Source organism: Bos mutus, chromosome 8 (genome assembly GCF_027580195.1).
Source record: "Bos mutus isolate GX-2022 chromosome 8, NWIPB_WYAK_1.1, whole genome shotgun sequence".
Classification (NCBI taxonomy): domain Eukaryota; kingdom Metazoa; phylum Chordata; class Mammalia; order Artiodactyla; family Bovidae; genus Bos; species Bos mutus.
Genome location: NC_091624.1, coordinates 42,617,978 through 42,637,896, shown reverse-complemented (window position 1 = coordinate 42,637,896; position 19,919 = coordinate 42,617,978). Strand labels below are relative to the sequence as shown.

At 41.9% G+C, this 19,919-nt stretch overlaps 1 protein-coding gene across 1 annotated transcript in view; it reads right to left on the bottom strand.

Annotated features, from left to right (window-relative positions):
* Positions 1 to 18,314, bottom strand: part of SLC18A1 (solute carrier family 18 member A1) — a 53,620-nt gene extending 35,306 nt beyond the window's left edge. Inside the window, exons 1-6 of the mRNA XM_070376098.1 lie at positions 17,813 to 18,314; positions 11,441 to 11,634; positions 9,143 to 9,357; positions 6,305 to 6,665; positions 5,648 to 5,706; positions 259 to 342 (exon numbers count right to left, since the gene is read on the bottom strand). Coding sequence (XP_070232199.1) covers positions 259 to 342; positions 5,648 to 5,706; positions 6,305 to 6,665; positions 9,143 to 9,266 — 628 coding nt within the window. The 5' untranslated portion in view covers positions 9,267 to 9,357; positions 11,441 to 11,634; positions 17,813 to 18,314. The remainder of the gene's footprint in view (positions 1 to 258; positions 343 to 5,647; positions 5,707 to 6,304; positions 6,666 to 9,142; positions 9,358 to 11,440; positions 11,635 to 17,812) is intronic.
* Between the last annotated feature and the right edge of the window lie 1,605 nt (positions 18,315 to 19,919).

The following is a 19,919-nucleotide window of genomic DNA, read 5'->3' as shown; positions in this document are numbered from 1 at the left end:
TTGCCGACTGCACCTTTTGCCTTGGGCTTGGTCTGACCTGAGTTAACTCAACCTAAATATTACCAGAGAAAGTTACATCAGGCTTAGGGATTTACAGGCCCTGACAGCAACTCTATAATTATCTTGTTTTTAAATCACACTTTCTGCATTTTCTGATGATAGTTTCCTTAATTTCTTCATATAAATTGTATAGGGTCTGAAGGTATTAATAGTAAGAGATGGTAAGAAATGTGTGTGTGTTTAAGATGTCAGCATTACCTGCAACAGATGAAAATGAAGATCCAATGCCTTGAAGAGTTCGGGCCACAAAAAGCAGAGTATAGGTACCAGAAAAGGCAAACACTGGGCAAAGAGAATAGCAAGAATTCCCCAGTTAGCAAATGGCCTTTGATGGTCTGGCCACCAGTAGATGGGCTCATGATATTACAGACATGAGCCATTATGCTCATGTTTTAATACAGAGGGATTACTGCTCCTTGTTTTCAGAGCTGCTCTTCTAATCCTCTCCCTTAATTAGGATTGCATTATAATTGACATAAAGACTGAGAAACCAAAGAAGCATAAACTGATGCACCACATGGTGGACAGATGGCTGGGTGCCCACATTTCCTGCTGAAAGCCCAACATCCTGCCCACTGGAGTCACGGCTGAACATGTAACCCAATGCCCTGGACTGAGAACTAGTCCCTAGACCCTACTTTTGGATTCTCCATATGCAACAACCTGATTTGATTTTTGCCATAGCTGGGTCCTATTGGGTCATCTGGAGTGGGAAACAAAAGCTTTGTGTACTTGAAGGTCCATGGGTATTGGGTAGACAAGAATATCTTGTGATTCAATCGGATCCTTCCCCTCATATTGGAAAATCTTTTAGCCAAGTCAGATCAGTGAGTATTTATTAAGTAATACTGACCATGCAGCTGTGCTGGACTCTGCAGCAATGTGAAACAGAGACCGCCCAGTTCATGCCCTTGAAGAGATGCAGTCTACTAGAGACTAACAAGCACGCGTGAAACTGAGAGCCAAACAGGAGTATGTTATCAGAGACTAAATTACAGAGTGTTAGAGGTAAGGTTGATGAGTCCAGACATGTCTCATCCCAGATTCTAAGACAACACCGCAGAAAGGGAGAAGACTTGCTTCCAAAATGTTTGCATCAGCAGTGTTGAACCCCTTTGCCCATTCATTACAATGGCTGTGCTTATAATCTTCCCCCATTACTTCCCCACATGATCACACCGTCTCCCAAACATGCAAATGATTGGCCTCTTCCCGGCCACACTTCCAATGATCTCTCCCAGGCTTTCTGATTTCAATCTGTTCAAGGTCTGTTACCCCTGTGTCCTCTGAAAATAGTTAGACCAACTCATCCCTGTTTGCCCAGGACCTTCATGATTTTATTTTATTTTTATTTATTTATTTTATTGGTGTATAGTTGCTGCTTTACAATGTTGCGCTAGTTTCTGCTGTACAATGAAGTCAATCAGATATATATAACACACACACACATGTATTTCCTCCTTCTTGGACCTCCTTTGCATCCACCCATTCCACCCATCTAGGTCAAGAGGCATGTGAAAAGATGATCAACATCACTCATTATTAAAGAAATGAAGATCAAAACTTCAATGAGGTATCACCTCACACTGGTTAGAATGGCCATCATCAAAAAATCTACAAACAATAAAGGCTGGAGATGGAGTGAAGAAAAGGGAATCCTCTTGCGTTGTAGGTGGGAATGTAAATTGTTACAGCCACCATGGAGATCAGTATGGAGATTCTTTAAAAAACCGAAAATAAAACTACTTTATCTTATTTTTTTGGCCACATCTCACAATATGTGGGACCTTAGTTCCCTAACCAGGGAATTGAACCTGTGCCCCTTGCAGTGGCAGCATGGAGTCCTAACCACTGGACCACCAGGGAAGCCTCTAGGACCTTTTTTTTAGGTTTTAAAATCAAGTCTCACATCCTGGGAAGCCCCTCAATCCCAGGCAAACTGGGTGGTTGGTCCCCCCTGTTTAGAAGACCAAAGTAATTTTGTACCCCTAACACAGGCCACCATTTAACTCCTAATTACATTGTTTGTTTTCCAGCTAGGGACCCTTAGGGAGAGTGATGGGCATCAGCAACCTCATTTAGTATTTAAAAACCCTGAAGGGGACTTCCCTGGTGACACAGTGGATAAGAATCTGCCTGCCAATGCAGGGAACATGAGTTCAGTCCCTAGTCCAGGAAAATTCCACTTGCTGCAGGGCAACTAAGCCGGAAAGCCACAACTATTGAGCCTGTGCTTTAGAGCCCTGGAGCCGAAACTACTGAGCCTGCGCGCCTAGAGACTGTGCTCCACAGCAGAAGCCACAGGCATAAGAAGCCTGAGCACTGCAATGAAGAATAGCCCCCTCACTGCAGCTGGAGAAAAGCCAGTGCAGCAATGAAGACCCAGTCCAGTCAAAAAGAAAATAAATAAATACTTAAAAAAAAAAAAACGACAAAACCCTGAAGGAATGCTACATGCTGCTGCTGCTAAGTCGCTTCAGTCGTGTCCAACTCTGTGCGACCCCATAGACGGCAGCCCACCAGGCTCCCCTGTCCCTGGGATTCTCCAGGCAAGAACACTGGAGTGGGTTGCCATTTCCTTCTCCTATGCATGAAAATGAAAAGTGAAGTGAAGTCGCTCAGTCGTATCCGACTCTTCGAGACCCCATGGACTGCAGCCCACCAGGCTCCTCCTTCCATGGGATTTTCCAGGCAAGAGTACTGGAGTGGGGTGCCATTGCCTTTTCCGGAATGCTACATAGGATCCCCTAAACACCAAATGTTTGCTAGAGTTAGGCCAACTCAGTATAGCAATACTGGTTATGGCCTAGAAATAATAATTATTACTTAATACACACAGTTTGGTAGATAAGAAAGCTTTCAAAACCTGAGTTCTTGTCAGAGAATCAGGCAAGGACCTTATGCTAAAAAGTATGGGATCCACCAGCACACTGCATTATCTTATTTTGCAGCGTGTTTGTCGTGTCTTTCAGGCAGGCATCAAGTGCCGAGAGAAGCCCCTGGGATCCAGTGGTCAAGAATCACTTGCCAATGCCGGGGGCGTGGACAGGATACCTGGTCCAGAAAGATCCCACATGCTGTAGGGCAACTAAGCCTACGCACCACAACTACTGAAGTCCGTATGCCCAGAGCCTGTGCTCTGCAACAAGAGAAGCCACCGCAACGATGAGATTGAGAGAATATCCCCCATCCACCACAACCGGAAAAAGGCCGTGCACAGCAACGAAGACCCAGCACAGCCAAAAATAAAGCAAATAAATAAATAAATAAGTTTTTTATTAATGGAGTTTATTAAAAAAAAAAAGAATCTGCCTTCCAATGAAGGGGACAGGGATTCAATCCTTGGTCAGAGAACTAAGATCCCACATGCCTTGGGGCAACTAAACTCATGTGTGGCAATGACTGAACCCATTCAGTCCTCAACTAGAGAGCCCGTGTGCTGCAAACTAGAGAGCCCATGCACTCTGGAGCTCAGGCACCACAGCTGGAGAGAAGCCCACACAACACAACGAAGGATTCTGCTTGCCACAATGAAGACTCAAAGTAGCCAAAAATAAATAAGAAATCTTGGAGTTACTAGAACTCCAAGACGTGTAGAACCACATCTTTTTATTCTTTACATTCCCTCAGTGACTTTTCACCATCAAGGCATACATATGCACCATAGAAATGAATTATATCTATCTCATTTGATGAAACAGAGCACCTTCTTACTTGTTAATTTACTGCTTAGCATAGGTTGGGGCTTCCCTGATAGCTCGGTGGCTTCCCTGATAGCCACTTGCAATGCAGGAAACTCCAGTTCAATTCTGGGGTCAGGAAGATCTACTGGAGAAGGAACAGGCTACCCACTCCAGTATTCTTGGGCTTCCCTTGTGACTCAGCTGGTAAAGAATCTGCCTGCAATGTGGGAAACCTGGGTTCAATCCCTGGGTTGGGGAGATCCCCTGGAGAAGGGAAAGGCTACCCACTCCAGTATTCTGGCCTGGAGAATTCCATGGACTGTATAGTCCATGGGGTTGCAAAGAGTCAGATATGACTGAGCAACTTTCAGTTTCATCACTTTCAGCCTAGGTTGAGCTCCTAGAAGTTCAATAAAGATTTCCAACTTCAAGCTCTTCGTTTTCTGTGATTCAACTAGAATGTCGCAAGTAGGCTGATGGTCTCAGATAGAACTTCACTCATGGAGCTCCTGCACTTTGTACCTTCTAGCCCTGAATGAAACAACTTCCTGTTAGGCACTGGTAGAAAAGAGTCAAGATCTATGCTGGAAGGGATGGAAACTTCAGGAGGATCAATAGGAAAAACAGAAAAGTAATAGAAAGGTAATAAGAAACATAAGAGGGAGGGACTTCCCTGGTGGTCCAGTGGTTAAGAATCCGCCTGTCAATGCAGGAGACATGAATTCCATCTCTGGGCCAAGAGGATCCTACATGCCTCAGGGCAGCTAAGCCCCTGAACCAAAATTACTGAGCCCATGAACTCTAGAGCCTGTGCTCTGAAACGAGAGAAGCCACCACAATGAGAAGCCCTCACATTGCAACTAGAGAGCAGCCCCCACTCACCGTAACTAGAGAAACCCCACACACATCACCAAAGACCCAGCACAGCCACAAATAAATAAATAAACAAATAATGTGGAAAAGAGAAACAAGAGGGAGTATGGGTGTGTTACTTGGAGGAGAGGCAGCAGAGGCACCAAGCTGCCTTCCCCTTTATTAACCTCTCCCCACCCCCTCACCCTCACCCCATATTCATTCTTTCTTATTTTTTCAGGGTCAATTTCCAGGTATATTTTATTTCACTTAATATTCTTATTTTATCTCCATTTTATTTGGAACATTTATCTGATGCTAGGTAGACTATTTGTCTTTCTCTTTCTTGTTTCCTTAGCAAATTTATTTTCCAAATCTATAACCTTTCATGGCCTTCCTTGAAGGCTTTGAAGGCAGTAAACTTTTTCGAATTTGCCAGTTGCTATTGACCAATTTAGATTTTTTGTTGGTTGCCCTTTACCCTTGTAAATCAAAATACTATGACCTATTCTCAAAGATGGGAGGTTTGTACTAAACTCATTCAAGGGATTACTCAAACACACACACACACACACACACACTATATTATACATATTAAAACAGCCTTCACAATTTTCCCCAGCTGAATGAAGTGAACTATCTGTTCTTTTACAGTGTAATATACAGATGCCGGGCCTGCCAGTTGGCTCAGTGGTAAAGAATCCACCTGCCAGTGGAAGGAGATGCAGAAGATTCAGGTTCGATCCCTGGGTCAGGGAGATCCCCTAGAGGAGGGAATGGCAACCCACTCCAGTATTCTTGCTGGGATAATCCCAAGGGGTCACAAAGAGTCAGATACAACTGAGCAACTGAGCACAGATACAAATGCCACACAGACTAAGTTGTCTCTACTGCTCTGGTCCTCATAACAAAACTGTAAAGCATTTAAATCAGTGTCATAGGCCACTTAGTCAGATGTCTAGCTAACTTGACTCTGCTATCTTCCCTGTAATGCACGCGATAAAATCAAAGTTAATCAATGAAGTGAAGAATAGCGGGAACAAATTACTTACTAACTGTGGAGATAAACATGATAACAAAGCCAGCAAACATGGGGATGTGATATCCGATCCTAAAAGGGAATTAAAAAAAAGAGATACAAGTCCAATAGCCATCCATATATTTGCACTATATTGTTTCATGTAATTGGGAACAGAAATGTGGTTATTTGAGTGTCTCTGAATGCAGGTTATAGAGATGGAATATGATACATGAATACATATAAATAAACAGGCAAATTTACCTGTCAGCCAGGACCCAAATCCTCTTTTCCAGAAAAGATAACCTAAGCAGAGTGCATATCTTTTTGAAACATCAGAATAATCCCAACCATGAAGTATTAAGAGGCCAGCACTCTAGACTGCAATAGGCTTGTCCTATTTCCACCCTTTCCCCATTTAAACCATGTTCCAGGGCACTGAAATAATACCAATAGAATACTTCTGTTCACTGGTTCTCTTCTTGGTACTAAACAGTCATGATGTTACAAAGAAAACCTGAAACTCGTGGCATTACGCCAATATTGCGTTGTCTTTCCCAAAGAGCTGACTGCCTGGGATGCAGACAAGTAATCACCTTTATCCCTTCTAACCATCTTTATGATATCTTAGCCCATCCTCCTATTTCTGAGTCCCTGAGTCCCCTATATGGCACTGCACCCATCAAGATACCTGTTGGTAAGAGGTCCCACGAAGGGGTTGACCAGAAGTTGCATCAGAGCCTTGGAAGCAAATAGAACCCCAACCCATAAGTTCTCTTCCTTCAGGAATTCTGTGGCTTGAAAGCAGTTGTTTCCATGTGCTGGGATGGCTTCAGTGACTGGAGGGGAGATGGTGCCAGAAATGCTGCTTGTCCTTGCTATGCCACTGGGCACACTTTCTTCAACAGCCACAGTGTTGTTTTCAAAGAAGGAGAGGATGGTGGAAAAGGCGGGAGTGAGGGAAGGCTGGGTAGTTGTGGCAGAGCCGAGGTACAGAGAACCGTTGATGTCTTTGAACTCTATGGCATAGAGGTAGGTGGGCACAATGGGCACTGAAAGTGAAGTACAAGTCATGAGCGCTAAGGCCAGATTGTCTTTTGACTATTAGTCAATTCAGGGACATTACCACACAATCCAGATTGATGCTCATGGAGATGTCTAAGTGACATGATCTGAAGTCTACTCAAAGGCTGTGCCAGGACTTCCCTGGTGGTCCAGTGGTTAAGGACCCACCTTTCAACTGAGGACACAGGTTCGATCCCTGGTCTGGGAACTTAGATCCCACATGTTGTGGGGCAACTAAACATGTGTGCCACAACTACTGAGGTCCCTGTGCCCTATAGCCTGTGCTCTGCAACAAGAGAACCCACTGCAATAAGAAGTTCATGTACTGCAACTATAGAGTAGCCTCTAGTCACCACAACTAGAGAAAGCCCGGCTGCATCAACAAAGAACCTGTGAGCCACAAAAAGAACCCAGCACAGCCAAAAAAAAAAAAAAAGACTGTGTCTGCCCAAATTATCCTATTAGCCCAAGTTCTGAATTCTAACCATCATACAGCTGGTCCTTGTTATTCATGGATTCCATATTGGCTCATTCACTCACTGGCTAACATTTATTTGTAATCACCAAAATCAATGCTCACAGAGCTAGTATGGTTTTTCTCAGACATACATGCAGAAAACACTGAGTCATCAGATGTTCAGTTTTGCACCTGAGGCTGAACAAGGCCGACTCTGCCTTCTTGTTTCACTCTCACACAGATATGCGGAGCATGAGGTGGGGAGGAGCAGTGCAGGACAAGAACGTGCTGCTCTGGGGCCAGTTGCGCAGAGCTTGAATCCACTCGGCACCTGTTAGTGGAGCTGCCTCAGGCAAGTCACTTAACACTTCTGAACCTCACTATCTCTTTTGTAAAAAAAAAAAAAAAAATACAATCTACCAGGACAGATAACATTTTTTAAAAATTTAAGATTATAATCTATATGGGGTATGCATGTATATGTGTGTATTTTCCCAAGGAGCAATTATTTGTTATTAAAATATTAATTGACTAAATGCATGCATGCATGTGTGTACACCAAGTCAGTTCTGTTGTGCCCAACTCTATGGACTATAGCCTACCAGACTCCTCCATCCATAGGATTCTCCAGGCAAGAATACGGGAGTGGGTTGCCATGCCCTCCTTCAGGGGTTCTTCTCGACCCAGGGATCGAACCTGAGTCTCCTATGGCTTCTGCATTGCAGGCAACTGACTAAATATTAACTGACTAAGTCCAGTGCTCAGGGACTTTCCTGGTAGTCCAGTGGCTAAGACTCTATGCTTTCACTGCAGGGTCATGGGTTCAACCCCTGGTCAGGAAACTAAGACCCAGCATGCCCCAAGTGAAGCCATAAATAAATGTGAATATAGATAAATAAACCCAATGTTCACAGAAACTTTGTAGAGCATAATTACCACAAATAAGAACTGACTGTACTGGATCTACAATTTGCCTCGAGAAGATTCTTGTTTAGAAGCATATATTTTACCCAAGGGACTTCCCAGGTGGTGCTAGTGGTAAAGAACTGCCTGCAAATGCAGGAGACATAATGAGACATGGCTTCAATACCTGGGTGGGGAAGATCCCCTGGAGAAGGGCATGGCAATCCACTCCAGTATTCTTGCCTGGAAAATATCAAGGACAGAGGAGCCCAGTGGGTTACAGTCCAGAAGGTCTCAAAGAGTTGGACACAACTGAAGCGACACAGCATGCATGCATGCATTTTATCCGAGGGGAAATATGTTGTCAACCATTTATATACCTGCATAACTAAATGTAAAGATTAGTATACTACCAACTTAAAAAGAAGAACTGGGAGGGGATGAGCCACAGGAAAATAAGATTTGGATAAGGAGATGGAAATCTACATAGAATATGTTGGGCTTCCCTGGTAGCTCAGCTGGTAAAGAATCCACCTGCAATTCTGCAATGCAGGAGACCCGGATTCGATTCCTGGATCAGGAAGATTCCCTGGAGGAAGGCATGGCAACCCACTCCAGTATTCTTGCCTAGAGAATCCCCATGGACAGAGGAGCCTGGCAGACTACAGTCCAAGGGGTAGCAAAGAATCAGACATGACTGAGCAACTAAGCACAGCATAGAGTGTGTTATTTTGACAGAACAGACAAAAGCAACACAGTGAGAAGTTACTCACTATCCCAGAGGCCTTTGGAATAATTAGCACCCTGGAAAGGAGTAGGGGGAGGAAGAAAAGGATTTCAAGTTCTGGCTCCAGGTCAGGCTCTTTGATTTGATCAGATACTCTCTGAACCCCCTTCTCTTTGAACCTCTGGGGTCTTTCAGCAAAGGTTGGTAAGTTTCAGACTCCATTTCCTGCTGTTTCCTCCAATCCTTAGCAATCTTGGTGTCTTCAAGCACAAAAGGAAAAAGTCTCCAGTCCATTCACTGCAGAGCTCTAACAGAGCACATGCTGCCCCCTGGGGCACAGAGCAAATTAACCCCCAGCACCGAGACCCCAAACGTACCCACCACAGTGAGCAGCATGTTGTCCAGGAGCAGAGCAACAAACACCACCAGCAGCACCAGCTTCCGGGATTCTCTCCCCTTCTTCAGTAACCGCTGAGGAGCATCCAAGACTGTCCTGAGCATGCTGAGGGCTGGGCCAGGGCAACTTCTCCACCAGGTTCTCAGGGAGGATCCTGTTATAGTTACAGATCTTTGCAGAAAGAAGGGAGAAATTCTGTCCAGAAAAGTGAAACTCATGATTAAAATGAGAAGCACAAAGAGTTCAAAAGATAGGATGGTATTTGTTTTGGTTTGTTTTTTTCACTTTTTAAAAATATTTTCTTGAAGTATAGTTGACTTACAATGTTGGGTTAATTTCTGCTGTACAGCAAGGTGATTCAGTTATATCTATGTATATATTATTTTTCATATTCGTTTCCATTATGGTTTACCACAGGATACTGAATATAGTTCCCTAGCCTTGTTTGTCCATCCTGTATATAATAGTCTGCATCGGCTAATCCCAAACTCCCAAAGATCAGATGGTATTTGAACTTTTCCGTGCTCGCATCTCTGTTCTCTTCTTACACATCTCCATAACCCATTCCTGGAATGCCTTCCAAGAAAGCACTGCTTATCAGCTTTTTATATCTGGAACTTTACCCTGCACATTAAGCAGGCTTTATAGAGTATCATGGAGTCCTGTGTTTCTCAAACATCAGACATTTGCACACCACCTTGGTAGTTTATGGCATATCTGAGGACTACTTGTATTGTTATTTACTTAATCTTTTCCTCTAAAGCCACTCGTTTAAAAGCTGAAACACTATTGTTTAAAAACATAACTTTATGTGCTATATCAAAAAAATAATATTCTACATCTATGTACCACCCCAAAGTAGCCCATGTGCCACAGTGTTATTAAAACTTTTGCTGCCAGCGAGAAACACTAACCTCGACCAGCCTTTTCATCTCACAGATGAGAAATCTGAGATTCAAGAAGCTAAGAGGTTTGTCTCAGGTCACACAATTAGTGACAAACTAGAACAAAATCCCCAATTATTTTTTTTAACTTGCAGGAAAGTACCCCACGCCCTTTCCTTGTTCTGTGGTACTAGAAACACATCTATTTTTTTGTTTAAGCTTGCTCAGAAATTTGTGCTACTCTGTGTAAGTAAAATCCTAGTTTTGATGACTCATTTTCTACTTAGGACTTCACCTCTTTAGTCAGCAAGAAGTCACAGCACTATGTTAAACTTCAGGTAAGAACAGTTGCTGGGAAGAATTCCACTTTCTTTTATGTTGTTTCTGCTGTAGCATCAACAATTCCAATTTTATAATGTTTGAAATAGATTACTGTCAAGAAACATATCAGGCTCAAAAAATTGTGTTCCCCTTCATTTGAAACCTATCTTAAGAAAATAATCAGAAATACAAATATTTTCAAGTAAATAATTAAATGTTTAAAATAAATAATCCTATTTATGTTAGTGAAGAAATGATACATTTCGATGGTAGAATATAAATAGTTCTCAAAAATAATGTTTTCAAATAATTTTGATGATTTAGAAAATATCATTAATATGTTAAGAAAAAATGATATTAGACTGTATTTATAGCCTGATCTCAATTATATAAAAAATATAGATGCACCATTTTAAAAGAATAGAAAGATATACACACAAGAGCCACACAAGAGTTATTATAATCAATGACAAATTATCTTCTTTTTGAGTTATTCTATAACTTAATTATTCTAGAATTAACTAATTCCATAATATAAGAAAGAAATAATTTTAAATGATTATCATCGGGGTTCAATAGCCAACTTCACATGTTGGAAATATCCAAGCAGTGAGCTACTCTGTTCTAAGGCAAGGGCTAGAGGAAAAATACCATCCACACTACAGATCCAAGTGACTGAGGAGTGCCCATGGAACCAAATTTTCAGATCAGAAATTAAGAAATAAGCAGAAAATGCCTGCAAATCATTTAAGAACCTTCATTTCTCTGAATATAAGGAAAAGCTATTTCTAAATACAAACTGACTTAGGATATATAAGAAATGCATACATAAGAAAATAAGAAAAGACTAAAAGAAAAACAATGGAAAACTAAAAGATGTAAAATGGAATAAAATAAGTACTCTGAGAACAGACCAAAAATATATAAGTGATCAAAACCAAAGGGAACAACAAACCAAACAAAACCAGGAATTTGTCAACAAATCAGTAGTAAATTTTAAAGTCATAACTCTCTATTCAGAGACACAAATTATAAAGAAGGATTAAATGTGGCCAGAGAGAGAAACATCTTACCTTAGAGTTCACCTGGTATCAGGTACTCAGTGAGGTATTGCCAGCTGTTAACAGTTCAGCACGGACTTTTCTCATAAAGTGTGCCTTCTGGTGGGTTTATTGCCACAGGTTATCTGAGGAGGCCACGTGTGCCCTTTGTCCACAAAGATTTAATTGGAACCTTAGCTCCCTGCGTCACAGGGAGGAAAGCAGCACTGAAGAGCACAAAGAGCGGGGAGAAATCATCCTAAACAAAGATGCACTGAGCTACACTGTTTTCCATCCACGCTTATCTATCATCAAACACGTTAACTTTTGTCTCGGTCTGAATACAAATTGGAAGATACAACGGAACCAGGGTACAGATCTTGTCCCTTGTTACTTAGTCAAAGAGCTCCACATATCCAGTTGCTTTCTGGAAATCAACAAATATTAGAACACCCACAGGACCAATTAAAAAAAGACAAAAAAAACAAACAAACTGCAATTCTCAAGTATAAAAATCCAACTCCCGTGGCCTCTTTGGAGGCATCGATTGTGCACTTCCATTTTTATACCCCAATGCTAGCTCAATGCCTAGCACATAGCAGCCTCCAGTAAATACTTCTTGTGTTGATGACTGGATGGATGGGTTACATGAGAGAGTATGGCTCATTATGGAAGCTTGGAGTGGCCCTATACTTTTACGACATTGAAGAGTCATCATTAGGGCAAAGAACATGAATGCTAAGTCACTTCAGTCATGTCCAACTCTATTCAACCCCACAGATTGTAGCCCGCCAGATTCCTCTGTCCATGGGATTCTCTAGGCAAGAATACTAGAGTGGATTGCCATTTCTTACTCCAGGGGATCTTCCTGACCCAGGGATCTAACTTTTGTGACTCTTGCTTTAACAGGCAGGTTCTTTACCATTAGCACCACCTGGGAAGCTCATGCAAAGAACATAAATAATTTATAAAAGAGCAAATACAACTTTTGAGCAGAGTAGCAGCAGACTTTCCCTAACTGTGCAAGTTGTAGCCCCTCCTAATTGTCTAAATTAACTAGGGAATTTTCAACTTAGGGCTTAAAAAAAAGAGAGAGATTTAAAGAAAAACTGGAAAAAGAAATAGGAAGGAAACAACAGAAACAGGAGGAGGTGAGTATATGAGCTTGCTATTGCTGATATAACAAATTACCACACACTTAATGGCTTATAACAACACAAACATATTATCTTAGAGTTCTTGAGGTCAGAATTCCAATACAGGTCTTACTGGGCTAAAACTCAAGAAGTTGGCAAGGTTACAATTATATATTTTCAGTTAACTGTAGCCATACTACTACTTACAGACTAGCCAAGTTTGGAGTGTTCTCATAAATGCTCATCATTGTTAATAATCAGAGTGTTGTCTATCAAACAGAGGTGAGTTCTTATCTTCCTCCTGTTTAAATTTCTAAAGTTAGCGGGGGAAAAGCTGGTGTGAGTATATGCTCAGTTGTGTCCAACTCTTTGAGACCCCATGGACTGTAGCCTGCCAGATTCCTCTGTCCATGGAATTTCCCAGGCAAGAATGCTGGAGTGGGTTGCCATTTCCTACTCCAGGGGATCTTCCTAATCCAGGGATCAAACCCTTGACTCCTGCATTGCAGGAGGATTCTTTACCACTGAGCCACGTGGGAAGCTCACTATGAATAAAGGGAAATATAAATTCAAATACACTATTAGTGTGCAAATAGATACAATTCTTTTAATGAGCAATTTGGCTTTCTATCTCGTCTTTTTTCATTTTCTGCTTTGGGATAATTTTTTAAATTGATGAACAGTTAATTTACAATGTTGTGTTAGTTCCAAGTTTTGAATGACTCAGTTATATATTAATATGTATGTATAAATTTTTTCAGACTCTTTTCCATTATAGGTTATTTTTGAGTACAGTTCCCTGTGTCATACAATAGATCCTTACTATTTACCTATTTTATATACAGTAGTATGTATATATTAATCCCAAACTCCTATCTCCCCCATCTCTTGTCTTTCAAATCATAAAATATCCATATCTTTTAAGGTAGTAATTGCACTTTTTAAGAATCTATTCTAAGAAAATAAGCTAAAATATACGGGAAATATCACAGGTACAAAATTTTTATCAGCAGCGAGGGAAAAGTTAGAAACATCTCAATGTCCAACTGTAGAAAAAGATTTAAGTGTATGGATTTTAAGGACTGAAATGTTGATGCTAAAACAAGGAAAAAAGGTTTATTATGAAGGCTATATGTCAAACTGGAAAAAATATACATGTTTATACCTAAATATTACATTTATATTACCTGTGATATTTCCCCTATATTTTAGCTTATTTTCTTAGAATAGATTCTTTAAAAGTGCAATTACTACCTTAAAAGATATGGATATTTTATAATTTGAAAGACAAGAGATGGGGGAGATAAATTAGGACTTTGGGATTAATATATACATAATGCTAAGTTGCTTCAGTCGTGTCCGACTCTGTGCAACCCCATAGATGGCAGCCCACCAGGCTTCCCCATCCCTGGGATTCTCTAGGCAAGAACACTGGAGTGGGTTGCCATTTCCTTCTCCAATGCATGAGAGTGAAAAGTGAAAGTGAAGTCACTCAGTCGTGCCTGACTCTTAGCGATCCCATGGACTGCAGCCTACCAGGCTCCTCCATCCATGGGATTTTCCAGGCAAGAGTACTGGAGTGGGGTGCCATTGCCTTCTCCATATGCATACTACTGTATATAAAATATATACTACTTATATAAAGCATATAAAAAATATACTACTGTATATAAAAGTCAGGTATATATATTAAAAAACTAGGTAAACAGTAAGGACCTATTGTGAAAAGGAGAGAAGCAAAAAGCAAAGGAGAAAAGGAAAGATATAAGCATCTGAATGCAGAGTTCCAAAGAATAGCAAGAAGAGATAAGAAAGCCTTCCTCAGCGACCAATGCAAAGAAATAGAGGAAAGCAACAGAATGGGAAAGACTAGAGATCTCTTCATGAAAATTAGAGATACCAAAGGAACATTTCATGCAAAGATGGGCTCCATAAATGACAGAAATGGTATGGACCTAACAGAAGCAGAAGATATTAAGAAGAGATGGCAAGAATACACAGAAGAACTGTACAAAAAAGATCTTCATGACAAGATAATCACGTTGGTGTGATCACTCACCCAGAGCGAGACATCCTGGAATGTGAAGTCAAGTGGGCCTTAGAAAGCATCACTATGAACAAAGCTAGTGGAGGTGATGGAATTCCAGTTGAGCTATTTCAAATCCTGAAAGATGATGCTGTGAAAGTGCTTCACTCAATATGCCAGCAGATTTGGAAAACTCAGCAGTGGCCACAGGACTGGAAAAGGTCAGTTTTCATTCCAATCCCAAAGAAAGGCAATGCCAAAGAATGCTCAAACTACCGCACAATTGCACTCATCTCACACGCTAGTAAAGTAATGCTCAAAATTCTCCAAGCCAGGCTTCAGCAATACATGAACCGTGAACTTCCAGATGTTCAAGCTGGTTTTAGAAAAGGCAGAGGAACCAGAGATCAAATTGCCAACATCCGCTGGATCATTAAAAAAGTAAGAGAGTTCCAGAAAAATATCTATTTCTGCTTTATTGGCTATGCCAAAGCCTTTGACTGTGTGGATCACAAGAAACTGTAGGAAATTCTGAAAGAGATGGGAATACCAGACCACCTGACCTGCCTCTTGAGAAACCTGTATGCAGGTCAGGAAGCAACCGTTCGACTGGACATGGAACAACAGACTGGTTCCAAATAGGAAAAGGAGTTCGTCAAGGCTGTATATTGTCACCCTGCGTATTTAACTTATATGCAGAGTACATCACGAGAAACGCTGCGCTGGAAGAAGCACAAGCTGGAATCAAGATTGCCGGGAGAAATATCAATAACCTCAGATATGCAGATGACACCACCCTTATGGCAGAAAGTGAAGAGGAACTAAAAAGCCTCTTGATGAAAGTGAAAGTGGAGAGTGACAAAGTTGGCTTAAAGCTCAACATTCAGAAAACAAAGATCATGGCATCCGGTCCCATCACTTCATGGGAAATAGATGGGGAAACAGTAGAAACAGTGTCAGACTTTATTTTTTGGGGCTCCAAAATCACTGCATTTGGTGATTGCAGCCATGAAATTAAGAGACGCTTACTCCTTGGAAGGAAAGTTATGACCAACCCGGATAGCATATTGAAAAGCAGAGACATTACTTTGCCAACAAAGGTCCGTCTAGTCAAGGCTATGGTTTTTCCTGTGGTCATGTATGGATGTGAGAGTTGGACTGTGAAGAAAGCTGAGTGCCGAAGAATTGATGCTTTTGAACTGTAGTGCTGGAGAAGACTCTTGAGAGTCCCTTGGACTGCAAGGAGATCCAACCAGTCCATTCTGAAGGAGATCAGCCCTGGGATTTCTTTGGAAGGAATGATGCTAAAGCTGAAACTCCAGTACTTTGGCCACCTCATGCGAAGAGTTGACTCATTGGAAAAGACTCTGATGCTGGGAGGGATTAGAGGCAGAAGGAGAAGGGGACGACAGAGGATGAGATGGCTGGATGGCATCACTGACTCGATGGATATGAGTCTGAGTGAACTCCGGGAGCTGGTGATGGACAGGGAGGCCTGGCGTGCTGTGATTCCTGGGGTCGCAAAGAATTGGACACGACTGAGTGACTGAACTGAAATATTACATTGGGAAGTAAGAAAGTAGAGTATAAAACTTTATGTAAATTCACAGTAGTATTGTGCACAATTGTCAAAAGGGGAAAGTAAGCCAAGTGTTCACTGATGAATGAACAGATAAACAAATGTGATATTTGTACACAGTGGAATATTTTTCAGCCTTAAATATGAAGGACATTCTGACACATGCCACATGGATAAACCTTCAGGACATTAGGCTAAGTTTAATAAGCCAGTCACAAGAAGACAAATGCTGTTGATTTCACTTATTTGAGCTAACTAGAGTAGTGGAATTCATAGAATCAGAAAGTAAAAAGGTTTCAGGGATCTGGAGGGAGGAGGAAGTAAGTTTCTGCTTTGCAAGCTAAGAAACTTCCAGAGTTTGGCTGGTTGCACAACAATATGAATATACTTAATGCTACTGAACTTTCACTTTAAAATGGCTAAGATGATAATTTTTTTATTATGTGAATTTTATTATAATCAATTTTAAATTTTATGTGCGTTGCAATTTTTTAATCTATAAAAATTTCATATGCATAAGACAAATGCATGCGTGCGTGCTCAGTTGCTTCAGTCGTGTGCAACCCCATAGCCTGTAGCCCACCAGGATCCTCTGTTCATGGGATTCTCCAGGCAAGAATACTGGAGTTGGTTGCCATGCCCTTCTCCAACATAAGACAAATATACCTAAGTTATATTAGTGGTTATGCTAAATGGCATAACAGTTCCATCATCTAATTGCTAAATGGAATCCGGTCCCATCACTTCATGGCAAATAGATGGGGAAACAGTGGAAACAGTGACAGACTTTATTTTGGGGGGCTCCAAAATCACTGCAGATGCTGACTGCAGCCATGAAATTAAAAGACGCTTGCTCCTTGGAAGAAAAGTAAACAGCATATTACAAAGCAGAGACATTACTTTACCTACAAAGGTCCACTTAGTCAAAGCTATTGTTTTTCCAGTAGGCAAGTATGGATGTGAGAGTTGGACTATAAAGAAAGCTGAGCACCGAAGAATTGATGCTTTTGAACTGTGGTGTTGGAGAAAACTCTTGAGAGTCCCTTGGACTCAAGGAGATCCAATCAGTCCATCCTAAAGGAAATCAGTCTTGAATATTCATTGGAAGGACTGATGCTGAAGCTGAATGGGAAGAACTGACTCATTGGAAAAGACCCTGATGCTGAGAAAGATTGAAGGCAGGAGGAGAAGGGGTCAACAGAGGATGAGATGGTTGGATGGCATCACTGACTCAAGGGACATGAGTTTGAGTAAGCTCCAGGAGTTGGTGATGGACAGGGAAGCCTGGCATGCTACAGTCCATGGGGTCACAAAGAGTTGGACACGACCGAGCGACTGAACTGAACTGACTGATGCTAAATGGCAAAAACTATAGATTTCTTTATTATGCAAATTATTTTGAAAAGATTTAAAAATAAAAAGTCACCAGTAAAAGTAAGAGCTCAGTCTGTGTGTCATTAGACTTGTAGATGCTGAGTCCCCAGGAGTAATCCATTTCTAGGCAGATCAGCCTGTTGAGAATAATCTGGAACTGAAATAGAACTTAGAGGCTCTTTGACAGTGGTTCTGTTATCACTCCAGTTAAAGTGGCTGGAACACAGCATCATCAGACAGACAGCTTTTTTCTCCAGACCAAAGAACATATATAACCCAATTACACTTACATTTGGCTGTGGTCCACGTGGCCTGCCAGAGTAAATGGTCCTGTGACTGGGACACAGAGGGTGCTTTTGTTTCTCATTGCTTCCTCTTTCTCTTGCTTTCAGATATTTAACAATCAGTCCCAACTTCCTCTTATATCAAGTATAGGTCAGCATTCCAGCCTCAGACTGGAGAGGTTTGGTTCTTGTCAGAGGCTTCTAAAAAGGCAGCCAGGGGATTGTTGCATTAATGGCTGTGATCTACATGGCATTGTGTGTGCATGCTCAGTCGCTCAGTCATGTCCAACTCTTTTTGACCGAACCAGCTGGCCGTCAGGCTCCTCTGTCCATGCAATTTTCCAGGCAAGCATACTGGAATGGGTTGCTATTTCTTCCTCCTGGGGATCTTCCTGATTCAGGGATCAAACCTGTGTCTCCTGCTTCTCCTGCATTGACAGGCAGATTCTTTACCACTGAGCCATCTGTGGGCCCTGCAAATGGGATCTATGTCCCCATAGGAATGTCTTTGTCTTGTAAACCGGGGAAAGAGCCTGTTTCAGATAAATGGAAAAGAGACGTTTAAAACACCAATAAATAAGTAATAAACAGCAATAAATAAGTAGACTGAGGATGGGGACATTCAACCACCTCCCCACATGCCCACTAGCTTCCTTTCTCCCTCAGTGCTCTTAAGGAGAAAGCCTTGCCTATGAAGGCAGCAGACCCAGAAATTAGCTCCCTTATCCCTGCAGCCAGGTCCCTCCAGACTCAGTCTGAATTTCCTTTGGCCAGTGCCACCCAGGGGAGCCTGCAGCTGTCCTTTTACAGTGCAGAACATGGTAGGAGAGTGCCCTGGTGTGACTTGTCCGTGATGGGTGCTTCTGCCTGTTGCTTCTCATCTGCTTGTTGCTGTTGCCCAGTCACTAAGTCGTGTCTGACTCTATGCGACTCCATGCTTCCTTGTCCATCACCATCTCCCAGAGGTTACTCAGACTCATGTCCCTTGAGTCGATGATGCCATCCGACCATCTCATCCTCTGTCACCCCCTTCTTCTCCTGCCCTCAATCTTTCCCAGCGCTGGGGTCTTTTCCAATGAGTTGGCTATCTCACTCTTTTTCCTTTGATTCTTCAATACAGTCCTAAGCCTCATGTCTGTACGCTTGGCTATCTGGAACTCTCTACCTACTATCAACACCCCTTCATCTTCTCCTCTCTGGTCAGGGCCCTCCTTTCTAATTTTTTACTGCCTCTCGTTATGTCATTTCAAAGTCCTCCCTTAACCTGGCATTTCCCCCTGATGACCAGGGCGTACCAGCTCTGCCTAATTTGACTCAAGTCTGCTCTGCTCAGGACACACAGCCCCAGCTACATCTTACCAGTCAGTGTTCCCACCTCCTTTCCTTTAGTATCCATTGTGTCTATGCAGGAGTTGGTTAAGAACAAAACTGGCCAATATAGGGAGGGGGGAGGATTATTATGAGATCACATGAAATTATCTGTGTGCAACTTTTAAAAATTGTAAGAAAGAAAGAAAGTGAAGTTCTCAGGTGTGTACAACTCTTTGCAACCCTATGGACTGTAGCCTGCACCAGGCTTCTCCGTCCATGGGATTTTCTAGGCAAGAATACTGGAGTGGGTTGCCATTTCCTCCTCCAGGGGATCTTCCTGACCCAGAGATCGAACCTGGGTCTCCCATATTGCAGGTAGACACTTTACCCTCTGAGCCATCAGGGAAGCTATCCCCAAAATTGTAAAGCACTATAGAATTTTAATTATTTTATTTTCTTGGGCTCCAAAATCACCACGGACAGTGACTGCAGCTGTGAGATTAAAAGACACTTGCTCCTTGGAAGAAAAGCTATGACAAAACTAGACAGCATATTAAAAACCAGAAATCACTTTGATGACAAAGGTTGGGATAGTCAAAGCTACGGTTTTTCCAGTAGTCATGTACAGATGTGAAAGTTGAACCCTAAAGAAAGCTGAGAGCCATAGAATTGATGCTTTTGAACTGCAGTGCTGGAGAAGACTCTTGGGAGTCCCTTGGACAGCAAGGAGATTAAGCCAGTGAATCCTAAAGGAAATCAACCCTGAATATTTGTTGGTAGGACTAATGCTGAAATTGAAGCT